Source organism: Macrobrachium nipponense, chromosome 3, assembly GCF_015104395.2.
Source record: "Macrobrachium nipponense isolate FS-2020 chromosome 3, ASM1510439v2, whole genome shotgun sequence".
Taxonomy (NCBI): domain Eukaryota; kingdom Metazoa; phylum Arthropoda; class Malacostraca; order Decapoda; family Palaemonidae; genus Macrobrachium; species Macrobrachium nipponense.
In genome coordinates this window covers 97,260,894-97,280,893 of record NC_087202.1, presented here as the reverse complement: position 1 = coordinate 97,280,893, position 20,000 = coordinate 97,260,894, and the positions used below count along the sequence as shown (strand labels likewise).

The 20,000-nt window shown below is 36.9% G+C and overlaps 1 protein-coding gene across 9 annotated transcripts in view; it reads left to right on the top strand.

The window, feature by feature from the left end:
- Positions 1-20,000, top strand: part of LOC135221902 (chloride channel protein 2-like) — a 280,662-nt gene that overhangs the window by 226,760 nt on the left and 33,902 nt on the right. For all 9 annotated transcript variants that reach the window (XM_064259894.1, XM_064259892.1, XM_064259893.1 and 6 more), the window contains one exon: positions 4,520-4,674. In XM_064259894.1, coding sequence (XP_064115964.1) covers positions 4,520-4,674 — 155 coding nt within the window. The remainder of the gene's footprint in view (positions 1-4,519; positions 4,675-20,000) is intronic.

Below are 20,000 nucleotides of genomic sequence, written 5' to 3'. Positions count from 1 at the left end.
AGCACTAACATTCGAGGACGTATCGGTATCATGAGAAAACATGTTCGAGATCGTTCGGTTTTAGTCTTGCATTTCGTCTCAATCTTCATCCTTTTTTTTCCTTACTTTTGACAACTTCAACTCCCAACACTAGCCTACTGTTGAAGCGCTGAGTATGTTTCCTTCACATAAATGTCATCTTAGACCCCTAAGACATTGCTTTCATGACAACAGAAGCACAAAAGCAACTGCACCAGAATTATTAATTACACCTTTTTATTAGTAAGCAGAGATGGTGGTACCTTGTCGGTTCAGTCTTATTTTTTTAAATGTATTTTTTGTTTTTTGTTACTAGATGCTTTGTCGTTCAGCCTTTGACTGTAAATAGCTTAAAATTGAAATTTCTTCTCTGTATAATACAATACTTTAAAAATATTTATTAAACTCATAGTTTTTGGTGGCAGGAATATATAACAACCCAGTAACCGAGTGTCATTAAATTAGACTATAATGTAGTGAAATTTGCTTTACTGTTGTTTTTGTGGCATTAGTTGTGAATTGTGCAAATAAAACTTTCTTGAATTGTTGCCGTTGAAAGGTACGTTAACACCTCGAAGAGGGTCATTTTCTTTCCCAGTCGTATATTTAGAAGCTTCTTCTTTTTCCCCTGATAAATCACACAATGGTTATGATTTTGCACTGTAGATAAGGACTGTTTTAAACTACTGTAGCAATTCGAGGCCTGATTATGGTTCCTGTTTGCTATAGTTAACAATCGACTGTTGTGTTATTGGTTGTCCCCTCTTGCGTTTTTGGAGGGAAGGTCGCCTGAAATTCAGGAGAATGGATCGTGTGAGATTCAGTTAAATGTTTATGTAGATTCAGCGCATAAAGAAAAACGACAGGATACGCACATGTAATTCATTTTAGTAACTTATAAGTATTCTTTGTCTTCATCACTCGTTTTCTTCACATTCGTCCAAAATTGTGACAATCTGCGTTTTACCTGCATTAGCTATTGATCATATTGATTATGTCATACTTGATTGTCATTGCACACTTGGTCAGATTTCCCTGTAGACTTAATACAGGCGGTTAGTTATCACCATAATCACTGCGGGTTGCGGTTGTCTCGGTCTCTGGCTTTCCCTCAGTTGCATCATGATTTGGGTTTCTTCTGCTGCCTTCAGTTTCAGGTGGCGGTTTTAGCTTAAGAGTCGTTTTCTGTAAGCATTAATGTAGAAATTGTATGCAGCGGTGGTTTCTCTCCCCTTCCTGATGTAATGCATCGTCTCGGGTTGCACCGATCAACTTTCCATTTTCTACGCGTCCCTCTTACTCGTGCACTTTGTGGCGTTTGCTGCCGCTTTCGTGTGCAAATCGTATTACCCTTCCATATTACCGCTACGTTTCGAGAGCTTTACGATATTACCGTTCGTTTTTTCCGATGTGGCATATCTTGTCCATTTCTTTGTTAATCTAGTTCCCTTCGCGCCGTCATGTTCACTCAATTAAAGTGCCAACTTAGGTCTATGCCAAGGAAGTAAATTTTAAATTTCTGTGAAATGCGCTAAGAGGGGAATTCTTGCTGCTGTCCTGACATGTCGTACTCCGACTTTTGAATTAAACTTGTTCCAGGTTTCCTGGGGAAGGAATATTGCGAGAAGTGTTCTGTTTTGGACGTTGGCTCCGTGACGGCTGGATGCGAAATTTTCTTGGGAACCTCGCATAACTTCGTTTCAAAAGTTCCCGAAACTTTTATTAGCCTCCAAAGAGGCTCCTTTACTGTACCCTTTTTTTTCATGTTCTCATGCTTTCAGAGGTTGGTTACTTTGTATTCTGGTGTCCGTCTTCCTTCGTTAGCTTTTCCCTCCGCGCCGCTGGATTTCTTTTGGTCCATTTTATTTTTTTTTTTTTTTTTCGAGCGTGAGGGTGGTGGTGGTGCACCTTCATGGGCGGTTTTAAATCCCAGCACTTGACCGGCCTCCAAAATTGAGAGACGTCTAGGAACTTGCTTTTGAAAATAGGAAGATTTTGGTGCATTTAGTGTTGGTTAACCTATTCATTTTCATTTGATTTAAGAAAATGAGGCTATAAAGCCAAGCATTTGCGCACTTTCAGCCATTGACTCGCCGTCCAACCTCTCCAACTACCAGTTTTCACTTGGGACAACAAGGAAGACAGGTAGCGGGATTGGAGGTCAAGAAAAAGGCCAAAAAGTGGGTGCAGCCCTTTAGGACTATTATTCCTCCAAGGTGCAGCCAGAGGCTTAAGGTACACTGCAAACGACCTTTAGCTACGCCTACAGTGCACCGTGTGAGGTACACTGACGGCACAACCCTCTACTGGGTTCATTAATTTGGTTTGATCTTGTTAGAAACATGAATTTTTTTTTTCGGGAAAGACTAGATAAGGACTTCATCCCCTCAAAATTTAACGTCTTGATAGGAGTATTATTCGCTAGCAACTCTGTCTGGACAATATTAATAATAAAATAGCCTATATATTAGTAATGTTATTACTCATGAACATCTAAATCGTCATCCGATTTGGGCTAAATCTTACGAAGTATCTAAAATAACCTACCCCTGGTTATTTTGGTGTATATCTTAATTAAGAATAAATTTAGTGAAGAAATTTTCGGGAAACATTTTTTGCACTCTCCAAAATCTTTCTCAACCTTGAAAGAATTTTCCCGCCTTTTTGATATTCGGGCGCTGTCGCATAAGTTTTTCTCTCCGCAGCGTTCAGCAGTATTTTATATATCCAGCGGTTGCTGTTCCTATGCTTTGTCATTTCTGAAAATAGACGGGTTGCAGCGTTTGAAGTCATGAACGAAGGAAAAAGCCTCCCAAAAGGTATTCGTCAATATTTTCTTTCTCTGACGTTCAGTGTTACAAATAACTGAGCATTTTATCATAGTCTATTGAGGGTGATGTATATAAATGACTTTTTCGCAGTCAGCCGTGTCTCCAGCCCACATCTGTATAGGTTCGAAAGGACCTTCATGTTCTGTGCTCATTTTGTTGATCTTGCTGTATGAACAATTTCTTGTCAGCAGAGGCTGTCGTTAAAAGAGATTCCCATTCTTCGTTTGATATGGAAACCCATTTTAATTTGTCAGCAGCCTTTTATAGCAGATTCTAAAGCCTTCCGGGGCTGAAAGCTATTATATACAGTCTGTCGTCACAGTCTTTGAACCTTGCCTTCCCTCTGAGCTTGCATGTTATATATGTGACATATGTGACACACATTGCTGAAGTCAGTGGCATACAACTGTTCCAGATATTAATTTCCAGTCTCCGCAGAATCGTGAATTTTTATTTTTCCTACTTCGGTCTGTCGTATTTCCCATAGGAGAAAATTAATGTTTCCTACACAGTCTCTCTCTCTCTCTCTCTCTCTCTCTCTCTCTCTCTCTCTCTCTCCTCTCAGTAAGGTCTGTTTCAGGTTTGGTATTTTACTTTGAAAATGATCCTACCGTAACGATACTTCGCAATTCATTGGTTTTGCCTTATATTAAGGTTGTCATAATCACATTGTGTGATTTAATCATTTAAGGTCTATTTTATATTAGACTTCCAACCATAGCAAGAAGCTGACCTCACACTTTTGTTTATATGACGAGTAAACGTGTCTGTCGTCACATAATGATAATAATATTAATAATAATAATCGGACGAGGATTATTTACCTTGCTGATATTTTGTGAGGCGAATGTGATCGCAGGCCAGACTTTGTAAAAGTTGTGAAGTCGGTGATGTGGTTAGGCTTAGTGGCACATAGCAGCATCTTTTCATGTAAGTGATTCTAGAACCTGCCGTCACTTCCTCACGTTTTCCAGGAACAGTTCGATTTCCTTTGTGTTACTGTTTTAACTGGGCCCATTGCCATGAGCTTTGTGGATACTTACTTTGGAAGTAGTACCTAGGACTTGTGCCATAAAAAGTTATGGAATAACGTGAGTGGTAGTGTACTGCAACAAGGTATTGTCGCTGAAAACGTGTATCTTCGATGTTCGATGATAGTAAGTGATGAACAGATAGTTAGCAAAATTGACAGTCCCTTAAAATGGATCAGGAGCACTTTCATCATAGTTTAAATGGAATCTTTGATGTTTGTAGTCATTTATAGGTGGAACAGAAGAGGTCATTCACTAAAGTTAAAATAGCTTTTCGAATGATTACCGTTGCTTAAAGAAAGTGATTTCCCTGACGACTGAAAGGTAAGTGTTTGGATAGGTAAGCGGCGGTAATTCTAGGCAATAACTCCGCACGGACTGCAGGAACTTTCCTTCGAAAACGACAGCCACTTGGGATTGGTCAGTAAATTGTATTTCGCCGTTTTGAGTACTGGCCCCCGGGGCTTAATTACAGTCAGTCTCCCCCCAAAATAACGTTAAAATCTTAATAAGCAACATAAAATACTACAGGAAACTAATATGCAAAGAAACACCCGACGCGGAGTTATTACCTTGATCTACCCGGTAAGCATCTACCATGTTCGTTAGTTAATGATATCCTTGTTCTTGCGTTTTCAGATGTATGGCCGCTACTCGGCCAATTTAGCAGAGTACGCCAGACAAGAAGCGAAGCGACTGCGGGACGAGGACCAAAACAAGGACGAGGTGTTGTTCTCCAAGGAACTCCAGCCGTACAGAGGGCGCGTTGCTAGAACATGCATCTCTTTCATAAGGTAAGGGAAACGTCCTGCGAATTCCTTCGGGCCGCGCAATATCACGTGGATATTAGATCTTTGGATTTTTTTTTTATTTGATTAGGCCTCCTGTGGGAGGCGCAGCATGAAAAAAAAAGATACATGTACAAGACACCAAAAGGGTCGAGTCTCAGTGGAATAACCCCTGACATCAGTATTGGGTTTTAACTGTTCAGTGTTTTTATATAAAGGTAAATGTGATTTTTATATATATACTATATATATATATATTTATATATATATATATTATATATATATGTATAATCACATTTACCTTTATATAAAAAAGATAGATAAAATGAAAGGAGTGATATGCATTCTAAAAGAAAGCACTTCTGAGGTTGAATAACAGTAGTAACTAACTGCAGAAATAATAATAATTAGTGATAATAATAGTGGTAAGAACACATACACATTATTCCACGTTCGTTGCAGTGTAAGTGTCTTGATTCGATGGTACCTGAAATTAATCAAAATTATTCATGTATATATATATATATATATATATATATATATATATATATATATATATATATATATATATATATTTGTGATTCGAAAGTCAAAGGAGTTCTCTGAATCCTTTCATTGGCCTTCTAAAAGTAAAACTGGAGAAAAATACTTATATTGTCTATTTGTGCATATGTTTGAAACAAATGAATTACTGGGGGTCGTTACTGTAGCGCTCACGCGCATATATACTAAGGTAATGTTTAGAAATGCTGGTGCATTTTTCAGGATTTTTTGAAGGGGACGCCCCTTTTGATTGACTGAAGTACCTACAAGTTGACAGTTAATTTGCCGTCTGGTTGATATTTTCACACCCAAATGAAAGTTCTTTTTCTTTGTTATTTGGATTACTTAGAATTTTAAGATTCTTCTGCAAGTCTCGCTCTCTTTCATTGGATTTTTCGTTGGCATTGTTTAATTTTTTTTTTTTACTGGCGGATGTGAAGCAACGTTTTATGGAAATCGACCATGGCCCAGAGATTAATCTCTTAAATTTTGATTTGAATTAAGAAACTGCTATAGCACTGGCAATCTTAGATCTCGATCGAGGGAGCTGCAACACTGCCTTGTGGATGATGTTGCCTTTGGCAGTGTTGTGTCACGTGGTGGCTACGTATTCTTATTTTGTTGGAGGATGAATGGTAGTACGCGAGAACCTTTTGCACACCAGTCACTCGTGTTGTAATGATGTCTTTCATTTATTTACGTGGCTGACTGACTCGACGGCGACATTTTGATTTAGAGTGGCGTATTTGTTTGAATAAAATGCAGGTGCAATCATCCATGCCAGCTAAACACACAATTGTTTTGGGACACAAGTTACGTATCATTTGTTGAAATGAAGAGAGAGAGAGAGAGAGAGAGAGAGAGAGAGAGAGAGAGAGAGAGAGGATCGCAAGTTTGATGACATTGCCATAACATGTATTGAACGAAAACCTCCCCTCCCAAGCCAACCCATTGCCAGCTCCCCCCGCCCTAAACCAAGATTGCCGTCTTCGCTCAGCCACCGTTCTCCACGTGGGACCCCCACCCCAATCCCCCTCCCACCTCCCCACCAAACAGCTCCACCCGACTCTTGTGGTCAGTAGAATCCTTTCCGTAACCACCACTCGCATCTCTGGAGAGAGTCAATATTCTTGGGTACTCTTTTGTGCTAGTGTTTGTTAGGTAAAATGAAACGATCGCTAATAATATTTTTTTTACTGTATCTTGATACCTCTGATCATTAAACCGCCGAGTACTCACCTTCAATTTGCGACGGAATACGTCTCGCTGTACGGTTTTGTTTATTTGATTTTTTTATTTTCATGGAATTAGTTATGGCTATTTTCAGTAAGAATTGAAAGTCTAGTAAAACGACTGCTTATGTTTTTTAATGCTTGGACGTCGTTCAACTTGCTACAGCATATAATTGATTTGATTTGAACCTGTAGGACGGCTGATAGTTCGCTGTGTAACAAAAGAGAGAGCCAACGAGAGCGAACGAAACCTGCGGGACGCTAAAGAAGAAAGTGAAAAAGCCTATTCCCTTGAGCTTATTAGTCCTGGTGGTCATGTAGTCACTTTATTGCTCGGAGGATTCCATCGACACTGTAGTGTATAAGAAGACTTCGTTAATGATTTAATGAGCTGTCGTCCTTTACCAAATGATCACGCCTTTACTTTACGTGCGTTGAACCCTTTCGCAAAATTTACCGAAACGTTGTTTTCATTTATTTATGACAAGCTTTAGTTGTCCCTCAGCAATGTTGACGGACATGCCTTGGATCATTGTACGTCGTGATGTCAAATAATCAATTACACGTCGTGTAGAATGTTGCTCAAATGATGTTATTGATCAGAAGAAATAGATGCAATGCGATGCTTTCTTTGCCAAGTGATGACTGGGGCTTGAAGAACAAGTTCCATGAGAGACAGTCGGCAGATTAGGAAATGAATTGGATAATTTTTTTAGCCAATTGTAGCTCCCGTTTCAGTTTTCGCAATGAAGTCAAAACTTTCTTATACTTTCATTTTCAAAATTTGAAATTTTAAGGAATTCGGGAAGTCAACATTTACTCGGTATCAGAAGTTCGTTTTAGCTAGATTAAACAAAGATAATTAAGTTTTACTAGCTCGTCGAAATGCATCGTTTTATGGAAAAGCTCGATGGTATCGTGAACTCCTACATTAATTTATCGTCCCTTAATTCAGCCATAGGTATTTCTACAGAAGCAGTCCGCACGGACTGCAAGGAACATAACCGCGGATACGACATCTACTAGGGATTGGGGCGTCCAATGTTTAGTACTGGTCCCCTGGGGTTAATTACAGTCGTCCGAATAAATATTACTTAAAATTCTTGTTCAGTAGGTAAAACTGCATAGAAACACCGCAACTGCCATAGTCTAGGCCGCCGCGGATAAGTACCCAGATCTACCCAGCCATATTATAAATTATTGCGACGGCATGATTTGGAATCCTGATCACAGTTTGAAACACTAATTTTAACACTTACATTGAGTTTGGGTTTGGGAGTATTTTCTGTGCGTCTGTCGAAAGTAATACGAAATAATGGCAAAAAGCTCAGGCAAGTATTTGACCTTAATAAAAAGTACATGGAAGGTCTTGACCTACTGAGACCTTATTTGATGTAGCTAGCAAAGAATGCGTGACTCGGAAGTGTCCAGCTGAGTGTGTGTGTGTGTGTGTGTGTGTGCATGCGTGAACGGAGGGAGGCGAGTTCGGGACTGGTCGGTCCTCCCGCTCCAAGGATTTTCGGAAGGAATTCGGTGGAGGTTGAGGACGAAGTTTGATCACCATTCTTCGGGCTTGACGGAAATCAGCTGCTGCTACTGCCGCTGCTGTTGCTGCTGCCGCTGTTGCTGCTGCTGCTGCTGCTGCTGCTGTTAATACCGCACCGGTGAACTACAACAAACCCAGCCCCACCCCGTGGGCTGGGCAGCAGAACATTAAACGTTCAATAATCGATATGCAGTGTCTGAGTCATGAGAGAGAGAGAGAGAGAGAGAGAGAGAGAAGGAATGCTAGGATGTGTGGGGGCTTGTCTTTTGGGCATGCAGCAGGAGGTGCACTTTTTCATGCTTTAGAGATATTGATTAATCTTCCTCGCTCTCAGGATTGTGCCTCGCTTCCAAAAGCTTCCATCCCCTTGCAGGTCCTAAATCATCTGGTAATTACCCCCACTGAAACTGGAATCTTTTCAGTGAGCGTTATAGGAACTCCTTGTCCTGTCGGGGTTTTCTGCATTTTCCATTCTCTTTCAAGGGTATGGCTTATTATTCTTACCGTGACTTATAGTTATAACGAAGCTCCGGCTACTATGAATTATTATGAAGGTTATAAATGTAACTTTAGGTACATGGAACATTCAGCCTATCAGGAAAGTTAGCGTATACACAGTGAAATACTTTATTGCTACTGAGTGAATAATTAAACAATCGAGCTTAAGAATCTTTTCTCGGATCTTTTACTGTTTAGGAGAAAATCGTGGTTTTTGGCCAGCCACCAGGAGCAGTCACCAACACCCCCTATCACTTATGTTTTGCCAGGCCCCACTAAGAATGTGCTAAATTGATTGGGGGTGTCTGTATTGCTATTTGTGGCTGCTGTGGGTTATCTCACGTGCCACGTCTAGGTGTCCTACCATAACACTGCTTCAGTCATGGGTCATATGCAGTCTTTGGGTCGAGTTCCCTTGCTCTGAGGTATACTCAAGCACTCATGCTTTCACTAGAAGCTTTATTTATTTATGAATTGTATTCTCATTTCTATTCACTCATGTATATATATATATATATATACTATATATATATATATATATATATATATATATATATATGGCTTAATTTTTATATATATATATGGTATACATATATATATATAAATATATATATATATATATATATATTAAATATGATATATTATTAGTATATGTATATATTCAAATATATTTATGGCCGATATATTCACTTCTCATTCCTTGCGCATTATTTTGCTCTATGGACTTTTGCTACCTGACTTTAGGATTGGTCATTTAGTACGTATACTCAATAATAATAATAATAATAATAATAATAATAATAATAATAATAATAATAATAATAATAATAATAATAATGATGATGATGATGATGATGATGATAACAATAACATAAGAACTGGCCTTTGAAAATTTTATAAAGCTGTCAACATAAATACATTTGTGGCCATTATTTCATTTCGTTTGATGTTTTCAGAGATAACTGCTGCATTAGACTACTAATTGCTAAATACAATTGCTTGTTATGTAGAACGAGGTAATAGATATTCCTTTAAATAAATTTTGGAAATCGCTAAATTTATTAAAGATAATTATATTTAACCTAAGTTTTTGATTGTGCGTATTCACGTTGTATTCCGATTACCAGTCTGCTTCCATTCACTTTCCCTTGACCGTAGTTAAAGTTTCATTAGACCCGAAACCACAGAAAGATAGAACTATTTTCGTTGGTATTGATTATACGCTGTACAAACAACTCGATTGCTTCGACGAAACCTCGGCGGATTTTTTACTTTTTAAAATTCTTTTTTTATAAACCATGCTGTATATCTGTGGTGAAGTTCAGTTTACTCAAAATTGCTGCCTTTTGTGATTAAAATAACGTTCAGTCTAAACTTTAAGATTGACGCTACCCTGCTTCCATTTTATAACCAAATTCAAAATACGTCTGATGCTTAATATCCAATTATTATGACCAAGGTCCATATATAACCTAGCCTTGATTATGAAAAGCGTTCAGAGAAAGTCCCATTATCATCTCTTAAAAATGAATGTTTTTAATCATGAAAATTAGATCTTACATTCACTGATAATTAAATTTTTACAGCAAACTTCAGCTATGCGATTATTGTTATTTTTGGAAAGGTTATTAGATTTATGTCCAAATTCAATTTATTTATAATTCGTGAAAATTTAGTCTAATGTCTAATTTGCTATCGTGGCAATTCTTGATTTCTGATAGACCTGGTTTAATCGTGTTATATCATTGGCATTACCCCGCACCTTTTTTCATCGTTGTGATCGCATGTTTAGCATTTCCTATTAATATTAAGTCGTAGATGTCGCAGTTGTTTCAGTGACAAACTACTCGAGGACATAAAGGGTGAAGCCAACAAGAAGAGTGAATCCGTTTCCGGGGGTTCATTTGGGAAAATTTCCACTTAACGACGCATAAAAGAAATGTCCCTCCGTCGTTAGGGCCTCTAACCCCCTTGTAATGCGACGTCTCTTATTTTCTTGCCGGATTTTATCAGCTTTTGGGTGCATTCCAAACGCACTCGTAAAACTTACCTTTTCTCTCTCTCTCTCTCTCTCTCTCTCTCTCTCTCTCTCTCTCTCTCTCTCTCTCAAAAGAAGCTGAACTCCTCATTCGTTTGTTTCCATATTGCGCCATTAAACATGGCTTGCAAACGCAAATTTTGCCGATGCGCAAATAAATATCCATGTTTCGCTGAACTTATTCAGCTTGGAATCGAGTTGCAATCGAATATATTTAGAAGAAAAATGAAGAAAAAAAAAAGCATTGAGAACGCCACTCTGATATATTCCTTGCCATTTCCGAGAGTACTTAATGAGAGTGAGGAGCAGTTCAAAAGTTATGTTCATGTGATCAGCTGAACATTTTCATGGCGCCTCTGGGGTTATTTTTCCAAGGAGTCTATGAAACGGATAAGAAAGGGCGTCGGATTTTGGGGTTTACGATGATTTTGCATTTTCTTCATCCACACAAAACTTCAATTCAACAGTCGAAAGTGTTACAGCCACTCGCTCATGATTTACACGTCAATACTAACATACAAAAATGGAATTTATTCCGTGATAAAATTTCCATATTTTTTTAATGATTCCCTTTTCTATTGGGCAAAGGTCGTGTACAAAATATCGAGAGAGAGAGAGAGAGAGAGAGAGAGAGAGAGAGAGAGAGAGAGAGAATGCAGTTTATGATTATGGGAGCGTTTGGAGTCAACTCTTATTCGTGTGTCAAGTCTTCTCGGGAATTGATTCGTGAATAGCATTAAGGAATATAGGAAATGCATTTTAGTGAATGGTAGGTACGCATGGTTATTATTTGTGGAATTGTTGCTAGTGGGTGAGGACAAAGATATTGTAATCATGAATTGACAAGAAGGAGATTCTGTTTATCTCCAGTTAAACATAATTCAGTACTGAGAAGTCTTCAGATTTTGTCTACAAGTGAAGCAGGTTGTGTTGCGCAAGAAATAAGTAACTTATTCTTTCCGTGTTCGTGTCCCGCTTTAAACTGATTGATTTTATCAAGCAGATATTGCTGCAATCTCTCTCTCTCTCTCTCTCTCTCTCTCATGCTCCTGCCGTCTCGTTGTCTAATTTAGTTTTTTTAATTTACTTTTTCGTATTGTAGTCTCCCCCTACTTTTGCATTAGCTTTCTCTTGTCACTCTCTCGTTATTTTTCTAAGGAACGATTATTCTTCTTAAATTTCTTATCTTTTCCTTTTCATTCATTCGCACTTTTCTTCCCTTTCTTGTCACTCATCGATGCTCTTATTTGTCTATATTTTCGGGTCCAATCTTTCCTTGTTTTAGAATCGGGCTTTGTTTTTTATACATCAGATTCTTCTGCCTCCATATCTTTTCCCCGTCATTTTTGTTTTTTAAATCGGTTTCGTTCCGTTTCCTCATTGTAGTTTTTATTTTTATTTTAACTCTCTTGTCTTTCTACTATATCTCTGTGTATAGTTTTTTTCACATACTGTCTCGTCTTTTTTCTGCCTTCCCTGTACTTCCTTGAAAAGGCCTTCATTCGGTGCAATGTAGGCATTCCTTAAGATTCTTTGCAGCGTCCCTTCGGCCCATAGCTGCAACTATTACTTTCATTCCTTCTACTCGTACCTCCGTTCATATTCTCTTTCTTCCATCTTTCTGTTCACCCTCTCCTAACAATTGTTTCAAAATGCAACTGCGAGGTTTTCCTCCTGTAGCACCTTTCAAACCTTTTACTGTCAATTTCTGTTTCAGCGCTGAATGGTCTTAGTTATCCCAGTGCTTGGCATAATGCCAAAAATCTATTTAAATCAAATCTTCCTTGAAAAGGCGATAGCCCGATGATCTCCTACTGATTCTAATAGGACAGCTTCAAATGGGCCCTCCGAGATTTGACTTGCATAACTTCGGGCAAGTTGCCGGATTTCAGGAAAAAAAATTTACTTTAATGTTCCTTCATATTTCATGTTTTGCCTTTCTTTCGTTTTGAGGCTGACTCTTCTTCATATTTTATATTTATCGTTTTGAGACTGTGACGCTCATATTGATTCTTTTTCTCATGTTTTTTTAAATAGTTTTAATAGCATTCATACTTTATCCTCACTGAGGGAGAAAGCAATGCTTAGAATAAGGATTTATGAGTGTCTTCATAAATATCTCCAGTTTTATTGTGAAGGTCTGTTTCTCCGGGGCCAACGTCTTGATTTTATTCGGGCGCGTTATGACCCTCTTCTGCCACTTGCTTCATATTTGCCTGAGGCTTCTCAGGACTCCTCATATTTCTTGGCTTTTTCTCGCTTACTTTATTTTAGCTGCCTGGAAGTCTCCTCCTCTTGACGTTGTACTCGTGATGCAGGAAGTCTTATTTCGTGGTCTGTGTAGGAGATGCAAAGGTAGATGGCGAGGACTCCGTCGTCTTCCGTCAATGACAAGCTGGGAAGGAAGGGCTGTTAGTGTGTTGTCATCGGTGCTGTTATTTTGTACATTAATCATAAACAGATCGTCTGGGAAAAGTAGAAATATGTAAACATAAATTTTAAGATATGTTAATCTTGATGTTATAGTAGATTCACATCAGCCGTGCATTTGATGTCTAGGCCAGTCCCTTACGACGCTCCTGATTGGCTGTTGATAAGCCAATCTCAGGGCAGGAAACTCTGCCTCTCTCGAGAGTTCTCCTAGGCAGGATGTATGTTCCACCTCTCCTGGGGATACTTTTGAAAGACGTACCCCCTGGAGAGGTGGAACATAGATCCTGACCACGTGAACTCTCGAGAGAGACTGAGAGTTTCTAGCCCTGTGATTGGCTTATCAACAGCCAATCAGGAGCGCCGTAAGGGACTGGCCTAGACATCAAATGCACGGTTGATATGAATCTACTATAGCATATAGTGTATTCTGATTATGTCTTCATATCACATCTGCTTTTCAAAGATGATGAACAAAACTTCTGTAAATTTGCAGACTAAACGTTTTATGCCTTTTTCGTTAGAATTGTTTTCCTTTAAGTATTAAAGCATCCCGTTTGATGTTAAAACTAAAACCCTGTGTAAGTGGACATGGACAAAAATAAAATAAATAAAAAAAGGGGGGTGGGCGGCCCGTCAGAAACCTTCCTGAAACGTAAAATATTGTTGAGTAACCTGTTATGAGTTTTTTTGAAAGGCTTGTGGATTTTATAAAAATGTCTAGTAATTTTATATAGATATAATTATTTCTTATTTATTTTATTTTATCTTATTACTTTTTTATCATAAATGTTAACTTTTAATTTCATTAGAATTCGAATCCCTTCATTTTACCGTTTTAACCATCGATCATCAGGGTATCTATTTCAAACTCATTATTTATATCATTCCATTGAACTCATTATTTATGTTTCCATTTTTATTCATTGTCACTATAGCGCTGAGTGACTCTATGGGTCCCAGTGCTTGGTTTTATGCCAAAATCAAATATTCCATTCCACTCATCCTGGCAAAATAATCTGCTTATATATTATTCCAAGAGATTCTGAAACAAGAGTGGGAGCGAGAAACTCGGACGAGTCAGGTTTGAGGCGGTCTGCTCGACACTATAGAGAAATGGAAGCGTCGACTTCGATCCCTGTTCCGTGTGGGGGAATGTTTGTTCTCCAGGAAGTTTTCTCTACCCTTGGGATTGATGGCTGCTGCTCCTCCTCCTTTTATTTTTGTCTTTCATTTCTCGGAACGGTTTTGTTTCATGTCAGTTTTATTGCTGTTCATGCAGGTGTCATTTGGGAGAAGTAATTTCTCTTTTTTGTCAAACGTGGCCGTTTTGCCTTTGAGAACCTTAATTTGGTGCAGTATGCGCGTGATGTTGTAAAAGCACTTTGCCTGCAAGCCAAGTTCCCTTATAACTGGAGAGATTTTTCTTGTTGAAAATTTTGTTTAAATAATAAAGAATACAGTTATGCAAGGCTTTCGTGCTGACACTTCTAATTTACTCTTTAAAGCTCTTGATATTTCGTGTTTTTAAGATGCGCCATTACTTTCCTTTCGTATCTGCGATAATCAGTCCTGAATTACCCTTTGTTCTTCAATGTAACATTTACTTGAATTTTGCGGTATTGTATTTATCCCTTTCAAGTAGGTATTTTTTTTATCGTAAGTAATCATAAGTGTACCGTTTGCCAAACCAAGCAATTTAAAGTTTTACTGACATTTGGCAAGCGCTTCTTGTCTTCGGCTATATTGTTTGTTTTTGGAATCCTGTGTATACAAATTCATGGTATTAATCTGTTGACCATGATCTATAAGTAACGTGCAGTGTAAATACAGTACATTCAAGAAACGTTTTATGAAATAGAAAGCCAAAATGTCAACCGTTTCGCAGGGAATATTATCAGTAATATCCATTACATATGTTTGCTTGCATTGTTGTTGTTATATGATGATGGAAATTCATTTTGATGTAAAATATGCCTCTTGATGACCTTAATTATGTGATAACCAACTAGAATACCCCGGAATACGTAGGCCAAATTGTCAACGCTAGAGAATCCCTGACTTAATTTAATTTTGTCTTTCTCATTTTCTTGCATTTCCCCCTCAAACTGAATCCTTAATAGATTAATTTTCTCTGCAGTCCCTCTTACTGGAAATTTTTTATGAATTTTCATTCGTAGACAGGTCTGTATGCTCTTGGCAGGCCCCGTTACGTGATATGACAATTTTAAGTCTGTTCGCATTATAGCAGTAAGCAGGACCGATTGATTCTGTATTGAAAACTGGCGTCGCAACCGCCATGGTTCTTCGACGCTGCCCGGCAGGAAAGAGCCAGCCAGTCGATCTGCCTCTTCAATAACGACCACCAGTGGACCCGCGCTCTGGTTTCCAGAGAAAGTGTGCCAAATCCTGTCCTGGTCGAGCTTCCGTTGTTTTTATTTGGGAAATTGACGTCCGGAGACTGTAGGCATGTGGAGTCCGTGTCTCACCCGACGATGACATCGTCTCACCCGAGTCGCGCTTCTGAAATTGGGTGCTTCTGAAACGCGTTTAACAGGAAGTTTTGTTCAAAAATGCAAAGTTATTGGAAATCATAAGTCATTACCTCGGGAGCTGTGGGGGTATTTTTACTCTAGGAATTATGTCGCGTGGTTCCCGTCAGTTGATACATTGATTCATTGACTGTCAGAGAGAGAGAGAGAGAGAGAGAGAGAGAGTTCCTCCGTGGCTTGTTTATGTTTCTTTACTTTTCCGCCAAATTGTTGTTGTGTTGTTCTCACTTATAATAATAAGTAGATAGTAAAGGCTGCGAACAGGTTAAATCTACATCAATAACCGTCAAGTTGATCATAGATTTTGCGAACGGTTCATTGCAATTAATGGAGTTTCCAATGATAATTTCCTTGTTTTTTTATTTTATCGGGTAATGAATTTTATAATGCATGTCCGTAAAATACTTCACGCTCCTTGTTTTGTTAAGATGTCGCTTTCGTAATGTTATAAATACAGATTCTGTAACTGTAGCTGGCGTTTGAAAGTTACTTATTACCTTAGCTATAACTCCTCCTATTGCTGAGGTTATAAATCAAGCAAGACCATATTATGTGATTTATTAAAATTCAGGTTGTTGATAATTTTAATTTAGTTTAATTATAAATCTGTAACGAACTGTTTATGAATTGGGTAATGAAGCGGTTCAGTGTCGAAAGGAAGGAAAATAAAGAAAGACGCTAGGCAGAAAATATTCGACTGAATGGACAGTATTTTATAAAAGAGAGAATGATTGAAAAGGGAAGGGCCAGTATGTGAGCGGAACCAGAAATCTTTCATTAGAGGGACACTTAGGATTACCATACGTAAATGTACACACATACGGTACATATATATCAATATGTTCTGTAGTACATTCATATACACAGTAGTAGCTTTTGTTGGTGTTGTTATCGTTTTCGGTGCTGTACAGTTGTTATTGAAATAATCATTAAGTAAGCAGATATTTACTACCAATAAGGATTTATTAAAAGAATACATTGTTCCATTAATCATATCCTTTTTGTGGGGAGGGGTGTAGGGGGTGGGGGCTGGTTGCACGTGACTAGGTGCCCCAGCCCCCTTTAAATCCGCCACTGCAGGATTAAATGCGGTTTTGTATTTTATCACATATGGTTGGGAAATAATTCAAATTTCAGTTCCTTATTGTTGTCCGAAGCAAAGCTATGCAGCGTCTCATTGGCGTGGTCGGTATGGTGTTTGTGTACCACCTCGGTGGCCGCGATTTCGATTCTCGGGCATTCTATTGAGGTGTGATAGATGTGTATTTCTGGTGATGGAAGTTCACTCTCGTCGTGGTTCGGAAGTCACGCAAAGCCGTTGGTCCCGTTGCTGGATAACCACTGGTTCCGTGCAACGTAAAAACACCATCCATCCATCCAAACAAACAAACAAACAAAGATATGACGCAATCACCTGAGCAGCGGAAGGCCGGGATACTTGAAATGCATTTCAGCATTTTCGAAACTATACTTTCTGTTTATCACTTTTTATGTGGCTGAATCGGGCGAAGATTGGTTTTGTTGCAGCTTTATTTTTGAATTAGGAGGATAGATTCTCACATCACATAACCTTGTTATTCACTTGTGATGTACGGAGTGCGTTTCGTATATGCGTATGTTTGTAGTCAACCGGAATATCTCTACTCGATCGGTTCTTAAGTCAACCATTATTAACATATTAGCGACCAAAGTTTGCACGAGCTTTGCGGAAGTAGCATTCTGCCCTAGGAAGAATTAATTAATAGCTCATGGATTCTTTTGTTTGTGGAGTCTTTTATTTCTGTGTTCTGTGTGATTGACGTTAGCTTTTATAAGCACGCACCCTCATGCATAACTTTGTAATTATTCCTTCAAACGTGACTGCGTCCGTCTTTCAGTTTTTGTTTGCTATATATTTTTTTTACAGCGCATGATTATTATATTATAATAATATTTATGTTGGACCGTCATTTTCCTTTTAAAAGTTTCATTAGTCTTCAACCACACATCGCACTTCACCGCGCTGACACGAGCTTTCGTTCGTCACTTCAGCGTTAAATTATCTCAGTCTAAAACTGGTTCTTAAACTGGGGGGCGCGTCCCCTAGGGGAGCATCAGCGGTTTCCAGGGGGGGCGCGAGCCCTAGGGAAAAATAGAATAATCTCTAATCATATTTTTCGTTATTCTCTTCACAAGAGCGAGGAGCCAATATTTAGAAGTTGATGAAAAAATGCTAAAGTATCACCTTCTATCGTTAGTTTCCTATATAGTCTACGATTCTAGTTAGGCTCGTTGGGCTGATCATGTTTTGTGATTATTGACCTCCCTCCCTATCCCTCGAAACCCCCTCTCTTTCTCTCTCTTTCATTTTCCTTTAAATCTAGTCGGGAATGTTATTCATAGATGCGAGGGGCCGGGGAGGAAAGGACCAACTCTTAGAGGGGGCTGGTAATCAAAAGTTTTAGAACCACTGGTCTAAAATGTTCTTTTGGAAATTCATGCTGATGCATAATTGTCTTTCGAGCAATATTTTCTGCTCCTCCTCTACGCCTCTTTTTCTCGTTATTTTCTCCTTAGATCTTTTCCCAACACTGACTAAACGTGTTTGCCCACTATACTTAGAATCTATCTTTGCCGTATCGTAATACTTAAGAATAGGCTAAATTGTTCGTCGTGGCTAGCCATGAAAGTATTATATATTTAGCTTACGCCATCGAGACTATTTCATCGGTAGTGTATGGAAGCCACTATAACCCCACAACTGTACTTCCATGCACTCCCAAGCATTTGTGCATGAATGCACTCAAGTTACTTTCCCCCATATACCTTCTCTCTTGAGACACCTCTTACTTTGTTCCCCATCCTCTGACCTTTTTATTTATCTATTTATTTTTAAATCTTAGACCTATTTATTTTCCATTCAATCGAGTAACTTGAGCACCTTATTAGGCGTCGCTTTCAGCTTGTGGTGTCAGTCTTACCAGGTGTCAGGGTCTATAGACTTTGGAAGGTCTCCGTGCCTCTCTTCCGGGGAGAGGTTGCATGACCCAGCGGCAACTCTATAGTGGAGTTGCTATCAGGTACTTAATTCTTTGGTCTGCATAACATACGCACGTTGGATTTTAATTAAGCTTGTCAATATCTCTCTCTCTCTCTCTCTCTCTCTCTCTCTCTCTCTCTTCTCTCTCTCTCTATATATATATATATATATATATATATATAGATATATATATATATATATATATATATATATATATATATATATATAATATATATATATATATATATATATATATATAGATATACATACGTATAAGATAATATAGATATATAAGATATATATTATTATATTATTATATATTTACGGGTAACCATATTATATACACATATTACAATATTATGTATGGTTATATATAGAGAATATATAATGAGATATATATAATGATAATAGAGATATATATATTAGATATAACGCTATAGATATATATATATAATAGATATAAGAGAATTATATTATTTTAAAGAAATAAGCAATATATATAAGAGAGTAGAGATATATATCTATTATAGATTATATATTTAAATTATAAAATATAGGGATAATTTATTATAGATATATATATATTGGCATTATATGTATATAGAGGATATATATTATATTATATATATAACATAAATTAATATATATATATAGATATTATATATATATATTATATATTAAGATTAAGTGTATATAATATAATGCATATATATATATAGCTATCTATTATAATATATATATATATATATATTATATATCTATATATCTCTAATATACGTTGTATTATATATATATATATATATACTATATTATATCCTTGTATCTAATCTCCTGATACCTATATCTCTATCTCTATCTATATCTATCATACGCATATTTAAAAACACACTAATATATAAATATCTGCTTTAAATATAATATTTAATGTTATATATTTATATTCTACTATATATATCTCTACTCTCTCTCTCTCTCTATATTATATATTATATATATATATATATTATAATATATATATATATATTATATATTCTATATAAATATAGATATATATATATATATATATATACTATATATATATATATACGTAGTATAGACAATATATATATATATTATTATATTATATATATATATATTACGTGTATATATATTATACGCATATATATATATATATATGTATAATATATATATAATATATATATATATATATATATATATATATCTATACGTGTATATATATATATATATTATATATATAAGATATATGTATATACTTTATACTTTTTTTCTTCTATATCATATATAGATCCTATATCATAGATATATAGGCATTCACCCTATATTATATTATATATTACAAGATAAATATATGTATATATATATAATATAGATATAATATATATAGTATATATATATATGTATAATATTATATATATATAACATATATATATATATATATATATATTATATCCTA